The sequence below is a fragment of the Haliotis cracherodii genome, unplaced genomic scaffold (genome assembly GCF_022045235.1).
Source record: "Haliotis cracherodii isolate W230 unplaced genomic scaffold, xgHalCrac1.p SCAF_9, whole genome shotgun sequence".
NCBI classification, from domain to species: Eukaryota; Metazoa; Mollusca; class Gastropoda; order Lepetellida; family Haliotidae; genus Haliotis; species Haliotis cracherodii.
The window spans coordinates 14441322-14454382 of record NW_027266343.1 but is presented as its reverse complement, the minus strand read 5'-3'; the positions used below and the strand labels follow the sequence as shown (position 1 = coordinate 14454382).

General features: G+C 42.6%; 1 protein-coding gene across 1 annotated transcript; it reads right to left on the bottom strand.

Moving 5' to 3' along the window:
• Positions 1–2156: 2156 nt before the first annotated feature.
• On the bottom strand, positions 2157–10789 carry LOC139452491 (uncharacterized). The gene is made up of 5 exons (XM_071233987.1): positions 10417–10789; positions 7067–7721; positions 4615–4793; positions 3445–3665; positions 2157–3064 (listed from the first exon to the last, which is right to left on the bottom strand). Exons 1-5 carry the CDS (start codon positions 10543–10545, stop codon positions 2884–2886), a joined length of 1365 nt encoding a protein of 454 aa, XP_071090088.1. The 5' UTR covers positions 10546–10789; the 3' UTR covers positions 2157–2883.
• Between the last annotated feature and the right edge of the window lie 2272 nt (positions 10790–13061).

Genomic DNA, 13061 nt, shown 5'->3' with positions numbered 1-13061 from the left:
CAGATGTATCATCTATATTACATACGCTGGAATTTGACACTTGTTTGATCATATACATCTTCTCGAGGCAAGGGAGTTCGCTGACTATAAATGTCCAGTTTCCATCCTTGCTTAACTACCCAAACACCCCTATTCTACCCCGGATCTTCACGGAACCATGATGTCCCGCCCGACCTGCTTTTTGACCATGATGACCCCGCACAACAAACATACTTTCTGGTTATTGAAGTACTTCCGGTGCATAATGTCAAGTGGAATCGTAGAAACGACTACACTATACAAAGGCATTGCTTCATCACCTGCTACCATCATTATTTGATAGTTATTTATAATCACATGCTCGTGATATTGTCGACATCGTACAATAGCAGAGATTTATTATGAATATACAAATGGTTTTGTCGCATTTTTTATTAAAACTATTCGCCAATCCAGAAATGTATAAACAGCCTGTCCACAGTTGGTTTTAACCCAACTTACTGCACTCCCTCCCACTCACTCACTCACAGACCATTCTCATTCTCACACTCTCATTACAATCTGTTTTCGACTCCGATCGATATCCTCCTGCTATAAGTTCTCAGGACACCTCCACTGAAAGTCGCGCCAGGCGAATCCTGAGCGAATCCGAGTCCAACTGAGGCCCAATGGGTACGCTATCAGCTGTCAGCTTTCCAACATGATTCGTCTTCATTTACTCACCCCTCGACTCGAAAATGTTGATTTTTACAAATGTAAGTCCACACAGAACACATATTCCTTCTGTTGTCTCCTTTTCCCGACGGAGACGTTATGTCGCACAGAAAGGACAGGGTATATAACATAGCCACACACAAACTTAGAGAGTCGCTGCTGTTTTCTACTTTCGGAACGTCTCGGTTTAGTTCGTTTTCGAGATATAGAAATCAGATGTACCGTTTCGAATGATTCGCTCACTCGTACCGACAATATAGTGGCATCGACGCTGATTGGCTGATAAGAAAGTTCACTTGACGCGACCTCCGTTGGAGGAGTCTCAGGGTCTTTATACAGAGCAGAGACCATATATAGGGTCTCTGTACAGAGGTGTCGTATCGGAGTAAAATATCTCCGTGTCACGATATTTTCATCAATCAAGACCACAGCGCCAGTAAAATGTCCTTCATTTGGATAATATGGATCAGCAAGAAGGTTTTGTTGTGAATTTTAATACTGTCGGTGTTTATTTCTTGTTGAACAAAAAAAGAATACTGTAGGCGCCTCCGGTTACCATGGTTACTCAACAACGGGAGGTAAACAACGTCATGAGGTAGTGACGTCCAACCTCCTCTTCAATTCACTATTGGATTCTATCAAAGTACTTGGGCAAGTAAGTGTTGCCTGTTGGCGATCCTGGTTCGATTACAAACTTTCGTCACAGTTTTGGAAGCCCACTTGCACCACACTTCCAAATACTGATTAAGCAGGGTAAACCATCCTGACTGACACGGACAGAAGTCAATATGCCATCTGATAGAACACCTTTGTGACACCCTCACACCACACTATCTCAACAACTGTCTCTCATAACACTATCTCGACAACTGTCTCTCACAACACCATCTTAACTGTCTCTCACATCATCTCAACAACTGTCTCTCACACCATCTCAACAACTGTCTCTCACATCATCTCAACAACTGTCTCTCACATCATCTCAACAACTGTTTCGCACAATCTCAACAACTGTTTCTCACAACACCATCTCAACAACTGTCTCTCCCAATACATGTCTCATAATATTGACTCATTATGTATGAGAGAACACGGTCTCTTGTGGATCACGAAAATACACGTCTTTGGTGAAACATTCAAAAACAATTTTTACAGCGGTTTTCGTTAAATTTTGAGTGATTCTCACCTGACTTATAGACGTTTCAATAAACACTTGGTGTTTCCTGTTTGGTTTTGAAGAGATGTTATCAATATATATTTTTTCCTTGGTATTTGTCTTTCAAAGTTTCAAGTTTTTACCTTTCATTATGTTTCGGTAGTTTTGTAGTATGTTTCGAAATGTTGCTGAAACAAAGATTGAATCGTGCAGAATTCCGAACGAGAACGTGTAACAAACGAAGGTAAATCGAAACACACTTTGCGAAAAGATTTCAATGTCCCTAATGGGCCACAGTAATAATCAGTTTACCTTTATGGACACAATGTTGACATTTAGCTTTTGAAAATACACCCCACACTAGCGTCTGTACACACAAGTACACAGGAGGCGTTGTGAGCGCAACATCAAACTGTTGTCTGGCTTGCTCTAAAATGGAGGGGCATATCGAAACACTCGTCAACAGAAAATTGCACGTCGGCACGACAGTAGCTTTGGCTCATTCTGGCGCAGTATGTCAAGGTCAAAGAAAGGTTATCACACCCTAACTTGTATAATTTAAATACAAGTAAGATATAAAAACGTTTGACAGAAAATAGCACAATAACAGCTCTGCATCGTGTGTGTCGAGTCAATGAATGGATCGATATTACATCTTTTCAATACGAACGATTCTGTGAGGCCTACTTCCGCAAGCCTCAAATGATGAAAATGGTCACGCATAATTTGAGGTCGGTTAAGTCAGTCAGGTCTCAACAAATTCAGTAATGAAATCTGTGGATCCTGATACAGCTCGGAAGCTTTATGGGTACTGGGCGTACTCGTTGTTTGTCCACTGGTCAGTCAGCACACATCGGTCAGATTCGGTTTCCTCTTTCGTGACCACTCGTGTCATTCCGGGATAAGCCGAATGGTGGCGAATGTTATCTTTAAACTGGTTCCCTGTCGCTGTTCCGTCCCTACAGTCAACGGTCATCAGTTTCCCCTGATATTAACCCGTGAAGGCAATAATCGGCCGGTTTTCGAGAGATTCATTAGCTGTTAACTCCCTTGCCCTGAAGTTCCTCCATGACGGTCTTGACACTGAAGTCCATCTGTTCCTGGTAGCGCAGTGTGTCTGTGTCAACAATCCTCGCCCGCGTTTGGCAGTCTAACCAAGTCTCTGGGCATGTCCGGAAGTGGTGTATTATGGCTACTTCCGGTGGAATGGTGTATCTGGAAGATGACAAACCGGTATTAAACATCAAAATATGTCGATTGGTGATTGAGTATGATTTTACGCTGTTTTTAGCAATATTCCAACAATATTACGGCGGGTGAACGGGCTAGCTACTATTAAACCTGACTAGTACAAGCACACACATATACACGCATATGTAACCATTTTGAACGCCTCGTTAAACCCCATTTCACTTCAGCTATTACAATACTAAGCTGGGCCCCGTCTCTAATATCACAATGGCGCAAGTTGACGACGCGCATCGGGAGCAGGGAACCAGCTTATTACAGTACAGCATGTAGGACACGTGACCATTGTTTGTAGTTCCTATTTACAACCGGAAGTTGCTTGTATGTACTGAACCTGTCATACGTACGTTGAGTACCCTGACTTAACGAACACTTCGTGCGTACGGCCATAAGTTGTCCGGTCAGGAATGTAGACAAATTTCTGCGACTCCCATCGCGGAGGGTCCGTCTGTAAGAAGCGCATGGTGGTCAGCGTGTTGTTCGGATGAGACGGACCCCAGTCAGTGATGTGAAATTGTTGATAGAAGTAGTATGCGCCAGCGTCAGGATGCTCTTTTGACAGGGAGTTCTGTAATTAAAGATATTTGTCACTTCGCGTATGATCTATTTATTGCGATCATATTTACATTACAGACGTCAGAGAGCTGGAATATTGCTTAATGCGGCCTTAAACAACCAACAAAAGACTACCAGTTGTCGAATTTTCATTTTTGTGGAAGCCTTGGGCAGCTGATTGGGTTAGATCGCTGACTTGGTGTGCTGGCGATTAGGTGCCTCACTCTGGCAGTGTGGGTTCGAGTCACGGATGGGACTCGACCCCAAAAAGTACTTGAATCTGTACTTAACCAAGAAACTGTTATCCCAAATATAACATGTGTTACAACTAACAAAAGCAAAACAAAAATACTACAATAGGTGTCAACCTTCATCTATGAATCGTGAATCTATTCGCAATAGTTTAGGAATGTCCGTAACCGAGAGAGCTAGGTTTCACTGCGCTTTGAGCAGTATTTCAGTTATACCACGCCGTGTCACAATGTCGTGGACACTATCTTTATTTACGCAAGACTCCCAGCGTGTCTCAATTACAATGCAGTCTTCACTACAAAAGATATACTTCAACCGTGTGGGGGGCAAGGGTGGCCCTGTCGTCTAAGGCCCCGCGATTCGCTGTGCAGAGTTGCATCCCTTGGGCACGCCAGAAACCTATGACCGTGGGTTCGAATCCTGGTTCGCCCCGATTATGTTTCTAGGTTTGTCAGCACCATACCCGTGCTCGTGGGTTTCACCGAAGTGGTAAACGTCTGAGACCTGCATCACTTCGGGCTTTCCTCCCACGTTAAGCTGACACGCCGTGATATAACTGGAATACTGTTAAAAGCGGCGTTAAACCCAATTCACTCACTCACTCATCCGTATGCACCAGATTAAACATTTTAAGTTCTCTGTACAGCCAAACCCCGTCGACATACACTGCATCAACTGTAATTATCATTTGTTTCCTATAAACATCCTACCTTTAACAACTGCTTTAGAGTCTGGCCTGACCTTGGTACAATGATTTCGTCAAGGTCAATCCCGGCCACGTGACTATATCCCGACAGCCTCTCGCGGCAGTCAAAGATGGCCAGTTGTTCATCGTGACTGAATTGAGGGAAAGATCGGTTGCCCTTCCGGAAACTCCTCTCCAGATGACCTACAAGCAGACACAACATGACACACGGGTTAGAGAACAGAACAAGACTGACGAGTTAGAGAACACAACATAACTGACACCTGTTCAAGCGGGTCTGATGTTAGATTGACATCATGAGCATCGATCCACGCAGTTGGGATACGATGACATGCATCAAGCGTCATTCGGTTTTCTACACATATTGCCAAGTGGTTGTTTGTTTGTTTCATGTTGTTTAACGCCGCACTCAGCAATATTCCAGCAATAACACGGCGATCTGTAAATAATCGAGTCTGGACCAGACAATCCAGTGATTGACATCATGATCATCAATCCACGCAGTTGGGATACGATGACATGCATCAACCAAGTCAGCGAGCCTGACCACCCGATCCGGTTAGTCGCCTCTTACGACGGGAAGATAGATCATATATTGACATTTGACGGGACGAATATGATTTTTTCACTGACGAGGTTGAGTGAACAAATTACATTCATCAATCAACAATGCACCCTGGCCTTACGCTCAACAAAGGCATTTATCTAACAGCGCCAGGGGCGGCGTATTGTCCCAAATATCAAGTAATCTAACTTACTTACAATTGGAGATTTAACATGCGCTTTCCGACATTAAGCGTATTTCGCACAAGTAATCTGTATGATTCATGTGTTTTTTTTATAAGAATAGGATAAAACACTCCACGGGCCTTACCCTCGCTCGCTGTTTCACATTTTCAACCAAAACCGACGGGTCGACTTTTATCCAACTTATGAACCGTCTTAATTCAAGAAATACCCGGAAAAATAAGAAAACATCGACATACCTTATAGTGAAACAATACACTGTGTCGCGGTATAAAAGGAATTCGATCAAAGCGTGCGAGAGAAAAAACAAGTGCAATATGGACTAGCTGGAGCATTGACATGATAACTAGACCTTTCATCACATGCGCAGGTTGCTCAGTGGGAAAACAGTAGGTTACAGAACTTATCACGATATGTGAGGTTGCAGGTTCGTTTCACGTCATGGAATTTTCGTGTAGTAAAAAAAATGTGCCAGTCATCAAACACAATTGTGTTCATATCAAGAGTCAAGTTTTGTAAAACATCAATTGTAAAACCTGGGTATTACAGTTGATATGTAAAACCTCAAAGCAAGTTTGACCCATTTCAAAACCTTGGTTTGGAAGAAGAGCTTGTTTTTAGGTTTACCCGAGGTTGTCAGGAACCTAATGCAATATTGAACCGCCTCCGTGGTCTAGTGGTAGAGCGTCCGCCCGGAGAGCGGAAGGTCCAGGGTTCGATCCCCGGCCGCGTCATACCAAAAGACGTTAAAAGATGGTACTTGTCACCCTGTCTCGCGCTCGGCATTAAGGGGTTAAAACAAGGACTGGTCGGCTCGGAGTCAGTATACTGTGTCTGAGTGGGGTATTCATGTTAAACTGCGGCATGGTATCTCAGTGGGCTAGCACTATAAACCGGCATGAACTCCGGACTAGTACAAGCAGCCACATACACCCACACACACGTGCATGCGCGTCGCTATATAAGTGCAATAATCTTGGACGCGACGGTAACCCCAATTTCACCTCACCTCACCTAATGCAATATTGGGTAACACGGTGATTTATAACAACCCTTCTCTCTCTCCGGGTCAGTGATATGTTATATTGGGAAAGAAAATATTTTGTTTATCGTAACTACTTTAACACAAATTTACAGTAAAATTAGCAATAAGGAAGTCATCGAGCGGTATCAAAATACTTGGAACCTAAAGTAACACGTCACCAAAATACATCAAAGTACTATGACCCTCTTTTTACAAGACACCAGTGTCATAAAAACCATTTGGGAATAGACCCGTGAAGATCCGGGATAGAATAGGTCTTCAGCAACCCATGCTTGCCCTAACAGGCGACTGTGCTTGTCTTAAGAGGCCGCTAACGGGATCGGGTGGTCAGGCTCGCTTACTTGGTTGATGCATGTCATCGTATCCAAATTGCGTGGATTGATGATCATGATGTCAATCACTGGATTGTCTGGTCCAGACTCGATTATTTACAGACCGCCGTCTTATTGCTGGAATATTGCTGAGTGCGGCGTTAAACAACATGAAACAAACAACCAACCACTCGGCAATATGTGTAGAAAACCCAATGACACTTACAATAATGTAATAATGTATACAGCCTCGTTGTGGGATAAAGCAGCGCTTCGAGTGAGCGCTGGATGACTATATCTAAGGTTTTGTGGGACGATGCCGTGACTTCAATGACACGTGATATATAGCTCACCTGGTAGTTGATACGGCACTGTCGTCAGTAATCCTTGTTTGGCATAGAAATCAAACACCATCTGCACATCGCGGGTAATATCCAAAGTGAATATCAACACCATATCCACACCCATCACTCTCTGGAACTCGAACCATTCCACGAGGCGCTCTGGCATCAGGGCGTGGCTATAGGCGATCTTCCCACACACTGCGAGCTGCCCTGCACGTTCTGGCACGTGCACGATCGTCTGGTACTGGTCTGGGTGCGTGCTGCACGTGCTTGATGACAACGATATGTGGGTGGCGCTACCTACCGGTGACGTTAGTGGGCAGGCTATTTGTCGAGCTGGGTAGGGGGCTGTGTAGAAAAGTTCGGTCAATGTACTCAAGAACATGAGATGATGGTACTGTCTCAGTGTTGAAGCCCACGTGACATGCAACTTCCGGCCGTCTTCTAAAACACAGCAGACGAGCCTGACGTTACTTCCGTCAAAGGCATTCACGACGACAACAGGGTTGGCGGTATCTGATTGGTCAGCAGGAATGATGGCGGACAGGATGTACGTCTGTTGATTGGATAATTTAAGAAGGGCGGAGTGATTTGCATGAGGTACGGTGGTCCGGATGTTCAGATGCCAATTCAGATCAGGTTGTCTCTCAACTGGAACACCGCCCTGCGAAGAGAAAATAAACACATTGTATTCCATGTTACATCCGGTCGGTAGTCCTGGATCGGGCGAGTTGGAGGAACATCTCGTGTACCTGTAAGGAAATGTAAACGCACGACGGACAGACGACGGACAACCCATCACTTAAGTACGAATTAGTCGTTGATGGAAATGACACATTTTGTTTTTTGAAGGTCGATATGGCACGTTTTTCTCATCTGTTTTATGACACGTTTAACACTATTGTCTCCTGCAGGAAAAAACATCGGACATAGTGTAACAGTGTGTCTTGCATGGACAAACATTGTACATAGTGTAACAGTGTTTCTTGCATGAACAAACATCGTACATAGTGTAACAGTGTGTCTTGAATAAACAAACATTGTACATAGTGTAACCGTGTCTCTTGCATGAACAAACATTGTACATTGTGCAACAGTGTGTCTTGCATGAACAAACATCGTACATTGTGTAACAGTGTGTCTTGCATGAACAAACATTGTACATTGTGCAACAGTGTGTCTTGCATGAACAAACATCGTGCATAGTGTAACAGTGTGTCTTGCATGAACAAACATTTTACATAGTGTAACAGTGTGTCTTGCATGGTCAAACATTGTACATAGTGTAACAGTGTGCCTTGCATGGACAAACATCGTACATAGTGTAACAGTGTGTCTTGCATGGACAAACATCGTACATTGTGCAACAGTGTGTCTTGAATAAACAAACATTGTACATAGTGTAACAGTGTGTCTTGAATAAACAAACATTGTACATAGTGTAACAGTATGTCTTGCATGAACAAACATCGTACATTGTGCAACAGTGTGTCTTGCATGGACAAACATTGTACATAGTGTAACAGTGTGTCTTGCATGAACAAACATCGTACATTATGTAACAGTGTGTCTTGCATGAATAAACATCGTACATTGTGCAACAGTGTGTCTTGCATGAACAAACATCGTACATTGTGCAACAGTGTGTCTTGCATGGACAAACATTGTACATAGTGTAACAGTATGTCTTGCATGAACAAACATCGTACATTGTGCAACAGTGTGTCTTGCATGGACAAACATTGTACATAGTGTAACAGTGTGTCTTGCATGGACAAACATCGTACATAATGTAACAGTGTGTCTTGCATGGACAAACATCGTACATTGTGTAACAGTGTGTCTTGCATGAATAAACATCGTACATTGTGCAACAGTGTGTCTTGCATGGACAAACATTGTACATGGTGTAACAGTGTGTCTTGCATGGACAAACATCGTACATGGTGTAACAGTGTGTCTTGCATGGACAAACATTGTACATAGTGTAACAGTGTGTCTTGCATGAACAAACATCGTACATTGTGTAACAGTGTGTCTTGCATGAACAAACATTGTACATTGTGCAACAGTGTGTCTTGCATGAACAAACATCGTGCATAGTGTAACAGTGTGTCTTGCATGAACAAACATTGTACATAGTGTAACAGTGTGTCTTGCATGGTCAAACATTGTACATAGTGTAACAGTGTGCCTTGCATGGACAAACATCGTACATAGTGTAACAGTGTGTCTTGCATGGACAAACATCGTACATTGTGCAACAGTGTGTCTTGAATAAACAAACATTGTACATAGTGTAACAGTGTGTCTTGAATAAACAAACATTGTACATAGTGTAACAGTGTGTCTTGCATGAACAAACATCGTACATTATGTAACAGTGTGTCTAGCATGAATAAACATCGTACATTGTGCAACAGTGTGTCTTGCATGAACAAACATCGTACATTGTGCAACAGTGTGTCTTGCATGGACAAACATTGTACATAGTGTAACAGTATGTCTTGCATGAACAAACATCGTACATTGTGCAACAGTGTGTCTTGCATGGACAAACATTGTACATAGTGTAACAGTGTGTCTTGCATGGACAAACATCGTACATAATGTAACAGTGTGTCTTGGATGGACAAACATCGTACATTGTGTAACAGTGTGTCTTGCATGGACAAACATTGTACATGGTGTAACAGTGTGTCTTGCATGGACAAACATCGTACATGGTGTAACAGTGTGTCTTGCATGGACAAACATTGTACATAGTGTAACAGTGTGTCTTGCATGGACAAACATCGTACATTGTGCAACAGTGTGTCTTGCATGGACACACATCGTACATAGTGCAACAGTGTGTCTTGCATGGACACACATCGTACATAGTGTAACAGTGTGTCTTGCATGGTCAAACATCGTACATAGTGTAACAGTGTGTCTTGCATGGAGAAACATCGTACATTGTGCAACAGTGTGTCTTGCATGGACAAACATTGTACATAGTGTAACAGTGTGTCTTGCATGGACAAACATCGTACATAGTGTAACAGTGTGTCTTGCATGGACAAACATTGTACATAGTGTAACAGTGTGTCTTGCATGGACAAACATCGTACATAGTGTAACAGTGTGTCTTGCATGAACAAACATCGTACATAGTGTAACAGTGTGTCTTGCATGGACAAACATTGTACATAGTGTAACAGTGTAACTCTGTATGCATTCTAACAGTGTGTGGCAACACTCTGACCTGCCGTATTACATGAATGTTAGGTGTGTGATGTCTCTGAAAACGTGTCACCTACATCATACAAAACGCCCCTATGTATGAGACGTACCCTGGGACGCACGATGTGACGTACCTGCTGACGTACCTGGGTAAGCCACGAATGAAGCAGAAAGCAGAGCAAGCACAAGGTGACGAGGACGGACGCTGTCCGCCGTAACGTTAGACGCCGAGAGTTCGTCATACAGAAATATTTTGTTGTCATCTTGAAGCAAGACTGCCAAATGCCGAGTAGATCCTAGCAGAGAGCCCCTTGTCCCAGCATCACATCGCACCAGCCTCTGAGGGAAGCGTCTTTCCGCGGACCTTCCAGCAGGATCATACCTCACTTCAGGAAACACATACTTGCAGAACGAGTTTGGAAAAAAGAAAGAAAAAAACAGTTTCTTGTTTTTCATCCACACGCTGTTCCTGACGTTATTGTGTAATTAGTTGTTGTCGCTGTGTCGTTCATCCCCACTCGGTGATAATCTGGAACAAAGGAAGTTAATGTCAGTCACGTGACATAATACTCCAGTACTGTTGATGCGGCTTATTTGTAATCTTTACCGCCAACTATTATGTATAGCTCAGCGCCATTCCAAATTAGCAACAAAACGGTGCATGCTTGAAAGTTTAAAACAGTGTTTGATGATATATGTAATGTACGTTGCCTTTCCCTTGACAAGAAACCTGACTTTTAAAGTCATAAAATATTAATGATTAGCTTATCATCGTCGCCCGCCTCACTACCAAACAAAGACTCCTCGATCAACTTGAAAACCCGGAGAGAGGAAGGTCCGGATGTTTTTTTTACCCCGTCATATGAAGACATTAAAAGATGGTACTTGTTGTTACCCTGCCTGGCGCACTGCATCGACGGGATAAAACAAGGACTGGTCGGTTCGGAGTCAGTATACTTTGTCTGAGTGGGGTATTCATGTTAAACTGCGGCATGGAATCTTAGTGGACTAACACTATAAAACCGGCATAAGTCCGGACTAGTACAAGCACACACACGCACACGCACACGCACACGCACACACACACACACACACACACACACACACGTCGCTTTATAAATGAAATAATCTTAAACGCAACGTTAAACCCCATTTCACCTCATCTCAACTTACTTTAATAAAGCATCTAAACAATCCATTCTGTCTGAAAAAATACTTAAGAACTGTAGATGAAAGTCAATCATTATGGTACAGATGACATACACAGACATACAGTAAACTACGGTTATAACGAACACGCTTATAACGAACTGACGGATATAACGAACTTACTTTTTGGTCCGAACTATTTGCTCTAGTTATGCTGTATATATGCTTATAACGAACTTCGGTTATAACAAACTAAAATTAGTAGTCCCTTTGAGTTCGTTATAACCGTACTTTACTGTACATTGTTGCCGATATGTGTGCCCCCCCCCTTCATTAAGCTTGACGTGAGATTATTTAAGAAACAAAGGTAAGCAGGTACATATATGTGCCCCCAGTGGCTGTGAACAATAGTCCGAGGATGCAGGAGAACGCGTGACAGATATTGCATCAGAGTTGTTCACACATGGAGCCCTGCAGTTGTCGATGACTGTCGTAATGACCTCACAGCGCCGCTCTGTCTCACGCCAAGTCAAACTGTGAGTCGGAGTCCTGTCATTATTCATTGTGTAGCTAATAATCTCCATACCAGGGCCTTTTTTATAAACTTCTCTCCCGAATACCAATTAAGTTCGTCGCCCGAAACATATGACTTCCCCATGCCACAACACGAAAACATTATGGCGGCAGTCGTGAACTTTATATAATTGTTCAAAATGTTTCCGTTTGACTTTTTCTTCAAATAAAAGTGTCTGTTCATTTCTGTCTTAAAGCAGAGATTTTATATGATTATGGAAATGTTTTTGTTGCTTTTTATTTTTTATTATCATTATTATTATTATTATTATTATTATTATTATTATTGTACCAAGACTGCCGTTATGTAAGGCTATCGACAGCCTAGGTTGAGATACCAACTACTGATATTTATCTGGCATCGTACCATGGTCAATTGCCATGCATCCTCCCAAGAGGACATGCTATATCCACGACAAGCTGAATCAGTCGGTGAACCCGAGGAAGCGATTGTGATTAAAAACTCAAACGAAATGTTCTCTTGTGATAATTCATAAGGCGCACGCTGCATATTTTGACTAGCCACTGATATGATTAGAATTACAACTTATCTCCTGCCATAAGCTATGAAATAGGTTCAAACTATTATAACTGAAATAACTATAAAAAAAAAGCTCTATAGTTTTTTTATATGGTCAATATTAAGCAGTAAACTGACTGTCTGGAAATATTACATGTATCAGAATGTTTGTTTGTTGTTTAACGACGCACTCAGCAACATTTCAGCCATATGGCGGCGTAACAGAACGTACCAACCAGTAGTATTTGTCACGGGTGACATAACGTCTCAGACGTTTACGCCAATGGACCTAGTCTCAGATAAAAGAAAAACATCCCTTATCTACTATTCTCGACATTTCAGGGTATAACATCTGCATCTATTGTGATAATACCCCCGAACCATTTCGTTTTGAGTCCGATTCGAAATACGTAACACTAAAAACAGCAGTCCAGTAAAGATACCCGTGAAGATCCGGGTTAGAACAGGTCTTCAGCAACCCATGCTTGCCCTAAAAGGCGACAATGCTTGTCGTGAGAGGCGACTAACGGATCGGGT